Raw genomic sequence first — 16,793 nt, 5'->3', positions numbered from 1 at the left:
ACTTGAATAAATGCTTTTTAAAACTGAATTTGAATTAGCCTAATTTGAAATTCAATGTATTGGTTTGAAAATGTTTGTCACTAAATTGAAATTGAATTTTATATTTTGAAAATTAATTCATTTGCTTTGAAACTGTATTTTATCCTTTAAAAATGTGGCTCTCGAATAATTTGTTTCACAAAATTTGTTTCAGTCTACTCTGTGCGCATTAGCATATGCTACTTCCGGTGGGGAAACTCCTGTATAGCGCCAAAACAAGTCAACCAAATGGATGAATCAAGCGGCGATTTACATTTCTCAAGATGTCTTGGGCATCTACCGAATATACAGTGGGATGCAAAAGTTTGGGCAACCCTGTTAATAGTCATTATTTTCCTGTATAAATTGCTGGTTGTTACAATAAATAATGTCAGTTAAATATATGATATAGGAGACACACACAGTGATATTAGAGAAGTGAAATGAAGTTTATTGGATTTACAGAAACAATTTATACAGGAAAATAATGACTATTAACAAACTTTTGCACCCCACTGTATATGCATGAACTCTGTGTACACAGTCAACTGCAGAAAGTTAAAAGGAGAATATCTTTTCATTCCTGCTCTGTTTACATGACCCAGTTTGTTCAGTCATGCAGTCAAAGTCTGATTATTGAGTCATTCACCAACAGCACCTGTAGGAGGTGTGGTCCTGTGGCTCTGCAGTGTGTGAGGTGGAGGATGAGGGGACATGTGGGGCAGTAACCTCCTCATTCACGCCTCTTTTCCCCTCGTTATAAAACTCTCAGATTAACAGATGACAGTTATACAGCAGGTTTCTGGTAACAGAATGAAGATCATCATGTTTTTCCCACTTTTGCTTCTGGTCTGCTCTGTTTCAGCAGATCAGACTGAGACTGCAGTCCAACAATCCTGTCCACAGGACACCCATGCTGTGCTGAGAGAGCTGACCGCCTCATTGACAGAGCGGATCACTGTCCTACAGAGAGAGAATCAAGGTACAGTTTCATACATCAGTGTGACTTCAGAAACCTCCAGAACATCAGAAACAGGAATGACCAACATTCATGGTTATGTGTTTTCTTATGAGACTGAATATTTTTATCACAGGAATATTGGAGCAATCTTCAGAGAATTAATGATGCAAGGAAACAAAATGCTTTAAAGAGCACAGAAAGAAGCTTAAACAGGTGGAGACAGAAAACTGAGACTGATCAGCTGAAGCTGCAGTCAAAAGAGATTGTAGTGAAACCATCATGGAGCTGTAAATATATCCTCCTAATTATGTGTGATATTAAAATATGTTGTTTTACATGTTTGATTGTAAAAGTATAAAACTTTAAAACAGTTTAAAATTTTATAGCAGAACGTCTGTTTTCATCTCAGCATCAGGAACTGACTGGAATGTGTTTATAATGAAACAGCTCACGGCTCCTCTTCATGGCAAACACTTCCAAACCAAATACTTCAACATTTACTTAAACACCAGTTTCTGCTCATACAACAATTCTAACCATCATTTAAAGTCTGTGTTTGTGTTGTAGCGCCCCCTGGAGATGGAGGCTCAGTAACTGATTAACTAACTTCCTTGTTAGATGTTTAGATATTTTATTCTGTGAATATGATTTTTGATATTTGAGCCACATTAGGAAAAAATTATTGTTTATTTTGTGAAAGAAGTCAAAATGTGGAGGTCTTCAACGAAGTTCTTTGTTCAGAAGAGTTAGTGAAATCGTACTTCAGAGTCAGTATATATACGAATACATTGGGAAGATGGCCCCAACTGACAGCGTGCTCAGTGAATACCTCAGGCAGCAGAAACCCAAGAAAGAGGAGGAAGACGAGGAACCATCATGGAAGGACAGGCCCCTGCACGGTATGTACCACCGGCAGATAGAGGAGGTGGCTGATATCCAGAAATCCTACCAGTGGCTGGACAAAGCTGGACTGAAAGACAGCACAGAGGCACTAATCATGGCAGCACAAGAACAAGCTCTGAGTACAAGATCCATAGAGGCTGGGGTCTATCACACCAGGCAAGACCCCAGGTGCAGGCTGTGTAAAGATGCCCCAGAGACAATCCAGCACATAACAGCAGGGTGCAAGATTCCAACTGGCAGGGCATACATGGAACGCCATAACCAAGTGGCCGGCTTAGTGTACAGAAACATCTGTGCCGAGTATGGCCTGGAAGTTCCGAGGTCAAAATGGGAGATGCCCCCAAGGGTGGCGGAGAATGACCGAGCTAAGATCCTGTGGGACTTCCAGATACAGACGGACAAAATGGTGGTGGCTAACCAACCGGACATAGTGGTGGTAGACAAACAGAAGAAGACGGCTGTAGTGATCGATGTAGCGGTTCCAAATGACAGCAACATCAGGAAGAAGGAACACGAGAAGCTGGAGAAATACCAAGGGCTCAGAGAAGAGCTCGAGAGGATGTGGAGGGTGAAGGTAACCGGAGCACTAGGTGCGGTGACTCCCAAGGTAGGCGAGTGGCTCCAGCAGATCCCGTGAACAACATCGGAGATCTCTGTCCAGAAGAGCGCAGTCCTGGGAACAGCTAAGATACTGCGCAGGACCCTCAAGCTCCCAGTGGACCCGAGCTTGAAGGATAAACCGCCCGCAGGGGCGAGCTTGTTTTTTTTTTTATATATATATATACACATATATGTACGTATAGGTACGTACATACATACATACATACATACATACATACGGGTTTAGGGTCAACAAGGTCCGCGTCAGATGTTGAGGAACCAGGGCACCCTGACGAGAAGTGGGCTGGTGGGCAAGAGATGAAAACAGGGCGTTGTTGGAATGCTGCTACGCAAGTAACCCTGGCGGAACGGGTTACATGAATAGGATGAGGGCCCTATAGATGCTTCGATACCCAACATCCACAATGACGGCGAAACAACTAGTAGCTCAGTGTTCCAACATTCGAAAGAAGGGACTGCTCTCACAGCTAGAGACTGACGAGGTACAACATAAATGCTATGGCAAGGGGGAGCCAGGACGCCAGGTCAGGGGGGAGATATAATCACCCCCACCCGAGATTGGGTACCAAATGTGATAGGAGAAGGATCATTGAGTGCGAGAGGAACTGACCTGAAAGATAGGATCATGGCCAAGCTTGAAACCTGAAATATTGCCGTTCAGTGCCTTCGTAACTTAAATGGGGTATTCGTAAGTCGGGGTTTCACGGTATATGGTTTGGTTGCTCAAAAGTGGTCATCTTAGTGGCCATCTTCTACATACAGTCTATGGTGCATGCCTAAGTTAAGGAGTTAAGGAGGGAAGGAAACGGAGTGGAGAGACAGATTTCACACACTGTGGGACATAGGAGAGTTTAGCTCGTTTTCAACAGAGCACCCCACAAAATAACCATATTAATAGTAATAATAGTGTATTTTAGTATTATTTTCTGGTATTATCTTCAAATGTTAGATTGTTCTCTTTTATTTTAAGGAGAGTCCACTACAGAACGAAAACAGGTTTCATGTCCAGTGTTGATGATGTCATGATGTTACAGTTGCTCACACAGATGCTAGTTTGTCATTAACAGCCTAAGACTGCTGCAGAAAGTGAGTGTATGACCCAAATCAGTGATGCACATTTAAAACACACTTTAACTGAAATACAGCAAAAGTTAAAACTGCTCTGATAATGAGGGGACATCGCTGTGACTTATAAAGTGTCTGCTTATTAATTTTGTTCTCTAAATAAGGTTAAAAACATTAACTGATGTAATTGAATCACTAGAGATTATTCACTAACGTTAATATTGTGATCAATAGTCTGCTTGTATATCGTGAGTTGCCAGCCAAGGTGCTGATGTACTTTGTGAGTTTGTTTAAAAAATCCATTCGGGGAGTCCGATGACGTAGGCGGTCAAGATGGCAGCTTGAATGGGGAAGCTCCGTCGCAGTGGCAGCTAATTTGTATTAGACTTTGAACGTTACGCTACATAACACTTACAAAATATCACCTCAGGACAGTGGGAAGCTTGAAGACTCTCCGTGAAAGCTCAGAAATGCCGAGTCACCAACAAAAACTTACGTTTCGACGGCAGGAAGGCGCTAGCAAGGACACGTCGGCGAAAGCTAACGAGGCGCACCCGCCCTCACCTCCAATGTTGGATACTATTCAGACTGCTACAACTGAACAAATGGCCAAAGACATTGCAAGTATTTACGTGCTACTTAAGGAAACCTCCGAGACACAAGAGAGCAAGCTGAATGCTATTCAAACTGCTACGAGGGCAGTGGAGGCTAAGCTAGCGGATATGGCTACTCGAATAAGCAACACTGAGTCTCGTCTGGATTTCCTTGAGGATGCTAGCAGAGCGCTAAAGGAAAATCCTCCTGCTACTAGTGACGAAGTGAACGCTCTACGACAGAAATTAGACGACCTCGAAAACAGAGGACGGAGAAACAATCTGCGCTTTGCCGGCTTTCCAGAGGGCTGCGAGGGTTCGGACGCTCTAGCCTTCGTGCGCAACACGATCCCACAACTCTTGAAGGTCGACTTCCCCGGCGGGCTGGAGATTGACCGCGCACACCGCAGCCTGGTGAGACGCAAACCTGACGGTCATCCCCCGAGGGTCATCATCGCCCGATTTCTGCGATTCCAGGACAGGGAACGGGTCATGGAAGCTGCGCGGAGGCTGGGACAGCTGAGCTGGAACGGCCACCGCATTATGATCTTCCCTGACTACTCCAAACTTGTCACGGACAAACGAGCGGCATTCAATCCCTGTAAACGGCTGCTGCACGAAAGGAAGATAAAGTTCTCCCTACTGTTCCCAGCGGTGCTGGTGCTGAAAATGATGGAGGGCAGACGTGAGTTTACCGACCCCAAAAAAGCCCAGGACTACATTCTGTCTTTACCTTAAGGGAGTTATTTACAATCAGGGCTTGGATTTAAACACTACCCTTTTTCTTTTCCTTTTCCTTTTTCTCTTTTTGCCCTAGCGTTAATTAACATGCCATACACGATATACTTTGCACCTCCTAACTGTTCAGTCTCAATATTATAGGGCTTCGCAGTTTGATTTGACTTTTTCGGTTGTGCTACTTTTGAGAATACGATCCAATCCGCTTGGTAGAGAAGCTCACTAAGACTATTAAATTCCTCTTTTGGTAATTCAGTTGTTATGAAGCCCTTTTCAGTTTGTCAGGGGACAGTTCTAACCAATCTGCATAGAGGTTTGTTCAGTTAGCTAAGTCCCGGATTGACTGGTTTCCTCATATTACATCGACTTAATATGCTGCTGCTGCTGGCGACGGGTCCTGTTTATGACTGTTCGACTGGTTAGAGTCACGGACCATAAAGTTTATGTTTTATTTTTTGGGGCTTATACCCCACCTGAGGGTAACTAGTGTTCTCGGTTGCCCCAGAAGTATCTGTTTGAATGTTTATCGATTGTTATTTTTATTTACTCCCAAACCCCCCCACTTTTCTTACAGCCAGCCTTCCAAATATTGTCCACTCAGCACTGAACTCCTGGTTCTAATAATAAGTTACCCCACTGTTATATGTCTGATACGTATTGCATGACGGTGAATAAGCAACAAAGGGCCCTTACTTTTATGACCTGGAATGTAAAGGGCCTTAACCATCCAATCAAAAAAAAGAAAATCATGACATTTATCAAATCAAAAAAAGCTGACATTGTCTTTCTTCAAGAGACTCACTTGTCTCCCCAAGAGTCAGGTAAACTTTGCCGTGATTGGGTGGGTCAGGTATTTTTTTCGTGTGGCAGCAGTCAGAGTAGGGGTGTCGCAATTCTAATTCATAAGCGGTTACAGTTTAAATGCACCCGGGTGGTTAAGGACGAAGATGGGCGGACATTGCTACTCTTGGCTGAGATTCAAGGCCATAGGATGATTTTAAGCAATATCTATGCACCAAACATTGACGACCCCATCTTTTTTGGAAACTTGGAATGCAAAATTAGTGATATGGGCGACTACCCAATCCTGATAGCAGGGGACTTCAATTTGGTCATGGATGATATACTGGATCGAAGCACTCCCTCACAGCGACACTCTAGATCAGCTTCGGTCGCTATAAAAATGTGTAGGACCTTGGGTTTGGTTGACGTATGGAGAGTATTCAACCCATCCGCAAGAGACTACACCTTTTATTCTGCCCCCCACAACACTCTCTCAAGAATAGATTATTTTCTTGTGTCAAATTCTATCATGCCCTCAGCATTGTCTTGCTCTATTGTTAGTATACATGTTTCTGACCACGCCTTGGTGCTCTTGCATCTGAGCTCATTTGGTAACCCCCTCAAGCCTCCTAGGTGGAGGCTAAACTCAAGCCTTTTACATGATCCCAACTTTCTCCACTCCTTAAGAGAGCAGATCAATTCTTATATAGAAATTAACCTCTCCACAGCTCCTAGTGCAGGTGTAGCATGGGAAGCTTTGAAAGCTTTTATTAGAGGGTTCATAATCCAGCATGCCTCATATAAGAAAAGAACTGCTCTGACCAAGCAGATAGACCTGGAGAGGAAGATCGCCATAGCTGAAGCCGCTTTTAAGGCAGACATGAGCTCAGCAAATCTGACCCACCTAACTAGACTTAAATATGAGTTCAACTCAATTTTGACTCAGAAAATGGAGTTTTCTCTATTTCGGGCTAGGCAGAAATACTTCGAAGATGGAGATAAACCTGGCAAACTGCTTGCAAGATATATTAAACAAAAAGAAGCTCAGACTATCATAGCAGCAATTAGAGCACAGGATGGCACTCTGGTGTCAAAACCCTCTGAAGTGAATGAAGCTTTTAGAGATTTCTATATGCAACTCTACTCCTCAGAAGTACAAGCACACTCTCAGGAAATTAACAGTTTTCTCTCCCCCCTCAACCTCCCAGCTCTCTCTAAGACACAGGTGGACTCCCTGGATGCCCCAATTTCAAAGGAAGAGATCTTAAAGGTAATCAAAAACCTTCCAATCGACAAGGCCCCTGGGTTGGATGGGTTCACAGCAGAATTTTACAGGAACTTTGCAGAGGAGCTCTCCCCTTTACTCCTTCAAATGTTTGAGGAGGCCCTGGATAAGGGCAGCCTGCCACCAACACTGTCGGAGGCACTTATTTCCCTTGTCTTAAAGAAAAACAAAGACCCGCTTGACTGTAAGAGTTACAGACCAATAAGCTTGATCAATCGCGATTGCAAAATTTTAGCCAAGGTACTAGCAACCAGATTAGATAAGGTCATGACTTACTTAATACACCCCGACCAAGTTGGTTTTATTCGGACTCGCAGCTCTGCCGATAATGTTAGACGCCTAATTGATATTATGTGGGCAACCCAGAATAAATCCCCTACAGGGGACTTTTTTCCAGCTATAGCCCTCTCCCTAGATGCAGAGAAAGCACTCGACAGGGTAGAGTGGCGTTTTCTATTTTCTGTAATGGAAGCAATTGGCTTTGGCCCAAAATTCATAAGGTGGGTCAAACTTCTCTACAACAATCCAAGAGCATCAATACTAACGAACCGTATTATATCACAGTCCTTCGACCTCCACAGAGGTACAAGACAGGGCTGCCCACTGAGTCCTCTGCTTTTTGCTCTAGCTTTAGAGCCTCTGGCAGCGACAATACGTAGAGACCCTGATTTTCCAGGTATCCAGGTCCATAATGATAATCACAAATTGATGCTACATGCTGATGACGCCCTGGTCCTAATATCGCAGCCAGAACGCTCTCTACCTGCTCTCTTAAGAATTATTAACCGGTTCTCTAATATATCAGGATATAGAGTAAATTGGTCAAAGTCTGAAGCGCTCCCCCTGACAGCCCCAAAACCCTGTTCCAGCCAGGGGATTTCAGCTGGCCTCAGACTGGGATTAAATACCTGGGCATTACATTCCCCCGTTTGTTGTACAACATAGTTCAGGCTAATTTTGAACCTCTATTGGACAAGTTCAGAACTGACATAATTAGATGGTCCCCTTTGTTTCTCACCCTTTGGGGTAAAGTTAACATCATCAAAATGAATTGTACTCCAAAATTTAATTACCTACTACAAACACTCCCGCTAAAAATCCCATCAAAATATTTTCAGCAATTTGACAGGTTATGTAACCAATTCATATGGAATAACAGGTGCCCTAGAATAAAGCTTAAAAAGCTACAGCAACCAGTGGAGTCGGGTGGCCTAGGGGTCCCAAATTTACTGTTTTACCATTATGCTTTCAGTCTGAGACACATGGTTCGCTGGGCTCTCCCTCCAGAACGAGCCCCCCCATGGTTTAGTCTGGAGAGTGCTTTGTGCTCACCACTCCCTCCGATGCACATTTTAACCACCAAGCTCCCACCAGATATACAAACCCACCCCATTCTTTCATTCCTACAGACGGTCTGGAAGAAGGTGGCCTTGCTGTTAAATTTTAATTCCCACCTTCATACTGAGGCCTCCATATGGCTTAATCCCAAACTTTGCATTAATAAGTTTCCGTTTTTCTGGAGACTGTGGGTTCAGAGAGGGATACTTGTTCTCGGAGACCTGTATCAGGGGAGAATTCTCAAGTCCTTCAATGACCTTAAAGCACAGTTTCAGTTGCCACAGAGTCAGTTCTGGAGGTACTTGCAGCTCCGGCACTTATTGCTCAAAACCTTTGGTTCCTCCTCCACACCGCCTCCTACGATTGAATATCTCAGCTACATCAAAAAAATCTTTGGGGTAGGTCGTGAAGTCTCTAAATACTACTCAATGCTTGTTGAGGGCACGAGTAAAGGGCTTCCCGCCCTCCGGTTAGCTTGGGAATCTGACCTTGGTGTGGTTTTTACGGATCAGGAATGGACTATTCAATTCAATTCAATTCAATTTTATTTATATAGCGCCAAATCACAACAAAAGTCGCCTCAAGGCGCTTTATATTGTACAGTAGATAGCACAATAATAAATACAGAGAAAAACCCAACAATCATATGACCCCCTATGAGCAAGCACTTTGGCGACAGTGGGAAGGAAAACTCCCTTTTAACAGGAAGAAACCTCCGGCAGAACCAGGCTCAGGGAGGGCGGGCCATCTGCTGCGACCGGTTGGGGTGAAAGAAGGAAAACAGGATGAAAGACATGCTGTGGAAGAGAGACAGAGATTAATAACAGATATGATTCGATGCAGAGGGTCTATTAACACATAGTGAGTGAGAAAGGTGACTGGAAGGAAAAACTCAATGCATCATGGGAATCCCCGGCAGCCTCGTCTATTGCAGCATAACTAAGGGAGGATTCAGGGTCACCTGGTCCAGCCCTAACTATATGCTTTAGCAAAAGGAAAGTTTTAAGCCTAATCTTGAAAGTAGAGATAGTGTCTGTCTCCCGAATCCAAACTGGAAGTTGGTTCCACAGAAGAGGGGCCTGAAAACTGAAGGCTCTGCCTCCCATTCTACTTTTAAATACTCTAGGAACAACAAGTAGGCCTGCAGTGCAAGAGCGAAGTGCTCTAATAGGGTGATATGGTACTACAAGGTCATTAAGATAAGATGGGGCCTGATTATTTAAGACCTTGTATGTGAGGAGCAGGATTTTGAATTCAATTCTGGATTTAACAGGAAGCCAATGAAGGAAGCCAAAACAGGAGAAATATGCTCTCTTTCTAGTCCCTGTCAGGACTCTTGCTGCAGCATTTTGGATTAGCTGAAGGCTTTTCAGTGAGTTTTAGGACATCCTGATAATAATGAATTACAGTAGTCCAGCCTGGAAGTAATAAATGCATGAACTAGTTTTTCAGCATCACTCTGAGACAGGATATTTCTCATTTTAGAGATGTTGCGCAAAATGGAAGAAAGCAGTCTTACATATTTGTTTAATATGTGCGTTGAAGGACATGTCCTGGTCAAAAATGACTCAAGGTTTCTCACAGTGTTACTGGAGGCCAAGGTAATGCCATCCAGAGTAAGAATCTGCTTAGATACCATATTTCTAAGATTTTCAGGGCCGAGTACAATAACCTCAGTTTTATCTGAATTAAGAAGCAGAAAGTTAGCGGCCATCCAGGTCTTTATGTCTTTCAGACATTCCTGCAGTTTAACTAATTGGTCTGTGATACCTGGCTTCATGGATAGATAGAGCTGCGTGTCATCTGCATAGCAGTGAAAATTTATGCTATGTCTTCTAATGATGCTGCCTAGGGAAGCATGTATAATGTAAATAGAATTGGTCCTAGCACTGAACCCTGTGGAACACCATAATTGACCTTAGTGTCTGAAGAGGACTCTCCATTTACATGTACAAATTGGAGTCTATTAGATAGATATGATACAAACCACTGCAGTGCAGTACCTGTAATACCTACAGCATGTTCTAATCACTCTAATAGGATATTATGGTCAACAGTATCGAACGCTGCACTGAGGTCTAGCAGGACAAGCACAGAGATGAGTCCACTGTCAGAGGCCATAAGAAGATCATTTGTAACCTTCACTAAAGCTGTTTCTGTGCTGTGCTGAGCTCTGAAACCTGACTGAAACGCTTCAAATAAGCCATTCCTCTGCAGATGATCAGTTAGCTGTTTGACAACTACTCTTTCAAGGATTTTTGATATGAAAGGAAGGTTGGAGATTGGCCTATAATTAGCTAAGACAGCTGGGTCTAGAGATGGCTTTTTAAGTAAGGGTTTAACTACAGCCACCTTGAAGGCCTGTGGTACATAGCCGATTATTAGAGATAGGTTGATCATATTTAAGATTGAAGCATTAATTAATGGCAGGACTTCTTTGAGCAGTTTTGTAGGAATGGGGTCTAAAAGACACGTTGATGGTTTGGAAGAATTAATTATTGAAGTTAACTCAGAAAGATCAATTGGAGAAAAAGAGTCTAACTTAACATCGATGGTTATTTTGCAGAATAGTAAAAAGGTGTCCAGGGAACTTAGAACGAGGCTAATCCAATTCAAATTACTACACCGAATTTACTGGTCGCCACACAGACTGTATAGGGCGAACCTCATACGGTCCCCTGAATGCTGGAGATGTCAGACTGGGGTGGGCACATTGACCCATATAATTTGGAGCTGTCCTAAAACCCAAATCTTTTGGACTGAGATACATGACTTTATCAAATTAACTATATGATGGGATATTCCTTTCTCACCAAGACTATTTGTTTTGGGGGACCCATCACTCCTTAAAAATGCTCCGCCTAAGGCCGCTGAGTGGGTACAGACTGCATTGATGCTGGAGCGTAAACTCATTATCTCCCAGTGGAAGGCCCCTTCCACCCCACCTGTCTCTGTATGGCATATTCAACTAGGGAGACTCGCTGCACTAGAACAACTTTCATACAGGCTTCTGAATAAAGTGGAGAGTTTCCATCTGAAGTGGGATCCATATCTGTCCAGAATAAAAGGATCAGACTAGCACTTAGAGTGGGACAGACACTGGAATTCTGAAGAAGCGCACTCAGGGAGGTCAGAGTGTGACATGCAGTAAGACCCACGTAGTCATAGGCTGGCTGTCTTTGTTTTTGTTTTGGGGTTTTTTTTTTGGTTTTTTGTTTTTTGTTGTTGTTGTTTTTCGTTACTTATTTATTTATTTATTTATTTATTTTTGTTTATCTCTTGTTTTGCTCATCCCCCCTCATTTTGGTTTTGTGTTCTCTACTGTTCTGCTGATATGCTGATGCTTTTTTTCTATGTGATGTAATCTGTCTCTACAGTGGACTGTAGTGTTCTAAAAAATACAATAAAATATTAATCGCAAAAAAAAAATCCATTCGTATTCTGGTTGAATTGGGCTTTGGTGTTTGTTTACAGTACAGCTCCAGATCCAGCAAGTCAAAATGAAGTCAAAAACTTTAATAAAAGAAAACTCTACTACCAGATTGCTTCATGTACAGGACTGTGGAGTGGCAGCGTGTTTTCCAGTGTCTGTACTGAATAATACTTTAAGTGCTTGATTATTTGGTGGACTGTCTCTGTGTGATTAAGAGAAATAATGCTGGGCGTGTTTCTCATCTCATCTGCTTTGCCACAAATGGTTCTTTAACTTTTTCAATGACTGAGCCTTTGCTTCAGGTTTGGTAACTAAAGGACTGAAATCTCTGATTATTCGCTCTGAATTACTCTCAGACAGTACAATAGGTCATCCAACTAATTAGGTTGCTTTTGGAAGTAACATTGTGATGTTTCTCCAATTGAATTGAGGTTTGCAAATGTGAAAAGGGCTGATTACATTTGTAAACGGCATATTCCCCTCTTGTGTTGTCCTCGGCTCAAAAATGGTCCCTAGGTGAATGGCAAACAAGTATATGGGAATCCCGAGGACACCACAAGCGTCACTAACATGCACTGCAAGGTAGAACCTAGAATCTCCCCTAGTGTGGATAAAGATGACACAATTTAACTGCACAGAGTTCAAATGAGAATCAGTTTGTTCCGTGATCCAGTCAAACAAGTCTGCTTCTTCAACCATTCTCCACCCAGCACCTGTAAGAGGTGTGGTCCTGTTGCTCTGCAGTGTGTGAGGTGGAGAAGACCACCGCTCAGTGTAGCATGAACAGAATGAGACTCACAGTTATTTTCTATAATTGATAAAGTTTTACAATTTTAGAATTAATGCTTGATTTTAAATCCAAAATTGCATTTACCAGAGCAGTATTTATGTTTGAATGTATTAATGTTAGAAACTAAAACCTGCTCTGATCAGCTCAACGTTATGAGCTGACAGGAATGTGTTACATGTGTTAATGCTGCTCAAACACACATTTGAAGCTGTATTTGTGCTGTAGCGCCACCTGCAGACAGAAGTCAGCAAACTCTGGAGGCTCAAAATATGTCAGTGCTATAAATCTGTCCACAAGGTGGCGCTACTGTGTTTGAATATCCTTCGTTCATTCACAGGGGCAACTTTAGTACCAACAATGTTTTTATTTCTTCCACATGATATCTGAGGGCAACGGTTCAAACTAACTGACCACCTGGTGACACAGTATGTGGATTACATAATGTTACATGACACATGATGGGGGGACATTTGAATATGAATAGAAGCAGTAATATCTCAGATATGTTTGAATTGGGTCAGTGTAAATAATGTTTCCACAAAAAGAGCTTTATAGTGCAGCGTGTGGTGTTTCTGTCAGCATGAACTAAAAACATGAAAAAACTCAAAGATCATTTATTTACCATAAAACATGTTTCTGGAACATGTTTAGTATTTGAAACTACAGCCAGTCCAAACTTATTCCTAAAATATTCACTCTCAAAAATTGCAATAAATAATTGCAGCCATGTTTGTAGTTCTAATAATGTGGGAGCAGGAGAGCGAGTAGAGGATTTTTGTGATTGTTATCTGTGATTAACAGAGGTGTTGTTTACAGGTGTATCCCCACTCTGTGCAGGTCATTAAAGTGAAAGCACTCTTTAAGCTTCAGAACACACATTAAGTTCATTACTGGATCTAATTTACTGAATGACATTAAACTGAGTTCATGTTTGTCTGAAGCACAAACCAAGATGCAACTAAAACACTGAGTAACACAGTTTGTTGTCTTGGCAGAAGCTACAAAATAACTTCCTGTCTGATCTAAAGGACGAGTTTGGGATCCTCAAAAATACATTCAATCAAATTTCAGTTTCCAATCACAAAGTTTGATTTCTTCTGTGACAATGAAATGTTTTCAGCTGTCAAACATTTCTTTCATTGGAGATTAAAGTTTTTGTCATGGTCACTTTATTGGGAAGAGTCTAACTCTAAAACACAAAGTATCAAATAAATAATGTCATAAAAATGTCAAATAATGACATTTCTCTCTCTCTCAGTCAAACAGGTGGCTTTCTCAGCCTCTCTGCTGGATCAAGGTGATGGATATACTGGACCCTTTAATGCCCACACTACTCTGATCTTCAAATATGTTGTCACAAACATTGGAAATGCCTACAACAAACACACAGGTAATAACACTGAATGTCATTTCTCAGCTATGTTGATGTCAGGCTGATGTTCCAGATGTTCTAACAGCTGATTTTCCATTTAACAAAAACAAACCCACAGGTATTTTCACTGCACCAGTGAGAGGAGTCTACCACTTTCTCTGGACAATATATGGACATGGAGAAATTCCTGTAGGTGCTGTGTTGTTCAGGAATGAAGAGCACATTTCTCTTGCATATGAACGTCCAAGATCTGGTGGTGTGAGCGCCTCTAATGCAGCCTCACTGCTTCTAGAGGCTGGAGATCAGGTGTCTGTACGTCTCTATACTCAATCAAGGATAGCTGACAGTCAAAATCGTCAAACCACCTTCAGTGGTCATCTGATCTTCACCATGTGAGAGGTGTGACAGCTCCAACACTTCCTGTGTGGGCGGAGCTTAGCCATTTTTAGAAGTAAAACAGGAAGTAAATCACCTGCTAGAATCAGTTTCTTGCTCTCTCTCTTTCTGGTTGGTTCTAGTTTTGTGTTCATTTGTTTCTACTTCTCCTCTGATTCTACTGACGCAGATAATTTACTTCTTCTTCTTATCTTTGATTCAAATAAATCCAGTTAAATGCTCAGTGATTCTCTTCTCTTTGTCCTTTCTTTGAGTCGGCTCTTCATAAAGTGCTGCTCCTCCATCAGGTCATGACTATTTTCTATAAGTTGATAAACTGCATTATTTTTTATTGGCTCCACTGTCCTGTGTTGGTCAGTCTGTTATTTTGGTGACTGCTGGCCCACATCTTTGCTTTTAACTGGAGTTTTTCCTGTTAAGTTGAGCAAAATCCAACAGTTCCTCTTTTTTCTCTTCTCTGATAATCATGCAGGTATTTTTCTTAAACACTTAACAGATGTTAAACTTAATCTGACTATCATGATAAAAATGTAAACAGCTGATTTAGTTTGATATAAAAATGTGTGTCAGTGCTGTGGAGGAATTTCTAGAAGCTGAAATGTTTCCTTATTTTTCATCTGAATCCAAATCCAGACACAGATAACTGACTGTAAACTTACTCGGGTTCATTTCTTTCTATTCTTTAGTTTCAAAAAATAAAAGTATTGTTGAAACAATGCTGTTGATTTCTTTATATGTGTTTCATATATAGCGCAGATCAAACCTACACATGCTGGGAGTTACTATCACAGGTAAAGTGACACCTGAGGGGTGACCTATGATGTGAGATTAGTGGTTTACTACTACTACTACTACTACTACTACTACTACTACTACTACTACTACTACTACTACTAATAATAATAATAATAATAATGATAATAATAACAATAACAATAATAATAATGCATTTTATTTAAAAGCACCTTTCAAGACACCTATACCTATACATACCTGAGCACCCAGCACTGGACACCAAGAACCACCAACACACTGACGGCTGAGGGCATCAGCCACCGGCAGGGAGTGTGGTAAGGGTAGATAGGCCTCCATACTGTGGAGCCTGAGATGTTCCCAGAGAGGAGGAGTCTAAGACTCGACCTGACATATAGACACAGACAAAAAGGCACACACAGACACAAACGTGCATTTCTGACCTCATGCACACATATACAAATACTCAGCACTCGCCCAACGTGGATACAGACATAAATGGACACTGTACACACAATCACACTCCCCAAACATACTTTATACACCAGGTCTAGGTACCCTCGCCTCCAGAGGCAGAAACCGCACGCAGACCCAGGAGATGTTACCCTTTTCCTTGGGGTGGAGACAGCAGAGCGCCCCCAGCTCCGCAGTAGCAGGGAGGCCCAGGCCCATCCGTACGAGGTCCCACAGCACCAGCACCGCCCAGCCCCACAGAACCTGGGGTAGTCCACCCGACCTCACCCCAGAGAAAACTGCACCCACCTCATCATCCAATCATTTCCCAGACTACACTAGACAACAGACACTAGAGATGTGCAAAGCAGCCTGTTGGGTCTGTGCTTCCACAGGCACCGCTGGTTCAGAAACTTATTCCCGTTGACAAAGCAAGACAGAGCAGCGATCGATTTTCACATGCTATAGCAAGAGGAGCCGGACGACAGCAGTCCTCTGCCCTCGGTGTCAAACGAGTCCAAAGAACCAGCTTCCCCTGCAGCCTTTTATTCTGTTACACACAGTTTACACAAACACCCATTGTAAAAAAAAACCCTATGGTGCGTCATAAACCCTAAGGCATTGAGTGTGTATGTGTGTGTATGTGTGTGTGTGTGTATGTGTATGCATATGCACGTGAGTGTGTGTGTGTGAATGGGGGTGCGTTTGTGTGACTTCCTGCTCACAAAAGAGTCATCTCCCCCCACCCTGTATATGGCTTAACCCCTCTAACGGTCTCACCATACACAAACACAGGTGAGGTCATAAATGGCAAGAAGTAAACATCCTCACTAATTAAGAAAGCAGAACCCTCACATAGGATGTGCCTACAGTTACACTATAGCCCCCCTCACCATTCAACATGCTGGGGAGGGGAACAGAAACAGAAGAATAAGATAAGATAAGATATACCTTTATAATGTCTTTGATCCTACAGTTTTAAGCCAAGACTTACAAATTTAGGTAACACAATGACAACATTTAACTATTTCAACCTAACAGTCCCCCCTTTTTGTCATTATGTACTTAAATTTCCACTTATGCACCCTTGTGTTTGACAGTTTCAGTGTAGCCTTCATTTACACACAGCTCCTCATGTCATTCACCTTCTATCACTGAAAAGTTCACAGTTAATACATGTGTCAGCAGTTATCCTATTTCTCATTTATCTCACACACAGTAAACTGCATCCTATAAGTCAGCAAATGAATGTCAACAGTTAAAACAGGAATCAACATTTTCAAAATCATAT

At 42.2% G+C, this 16,793-nt stretch overlaps 1 protein-coding gene across 1 annotated transcript; it reads left to right on the top strand.

Annotated features, from left to right (window-relative positions):
• Positions 1-669: 669 nt before the first annotated feature.
• On the top strand, positions 670-15,012 carry LOC120442168 (complement C1q tumor necrosis factor-related protein 3-like). Its single transcript, XM_039618004.1, has 3 exons — positions 670-1,000; positions 13,787-13,918; positions 14,019-15,012. Exons 1-3 carry the CDS (start codon positions 799-801, stop codon positions 14,294-14,296), a joined length of 612 nt encoding a protein of 203 aa, XP_039473938.1. The 5' UTR covers positions 670-798; the 3' UTR covers positions 14,297-15,012.
• The last annotated feature ends 1,781 nt before the right edge of the window (positions 15,013-16,793 follow it).

Source organism: Oreochromis aureus, linkage group 10 (genome assembly GCF_013358895.1).
Source record: "Oreochromis aureus strain Israel breed Guangdong linkage group 10, ZZ_aureus, whole genome shotgun sequence".
NCBI classification, from domain to species: Eukaryota; Metazoa; Chordata; class Actinopteri; order Cichliformes; family Cichlidae; genus Oreochromis; species Oreochromis aureus.
This window is presented reverse-complemented; position numbering and strand designations above follow the sequence as displayed.

Coding starts and splice junctions, on each gene's coding strand:
- LOC120442168 (XM_039618004.1), top strand. CDS start 799: ATGACAGTTATACAGCAGGTTTCTGGTAACAGAATGAAGATCATCATG. Junction 1,001..13,786: donor CCTACAGAGAGAGAATCAAG/GTACAGTTTCAT, acceptor TCTCTCTCTCAG/TCAAACAGGTGGCTTTCTCA. Junction 13,919..14,018: donor TGCCTACAACAAACACACAG/GTAATAACACTG, acceptor ACAAACCCACAG/GTATTTTCACTGCACCAGTG.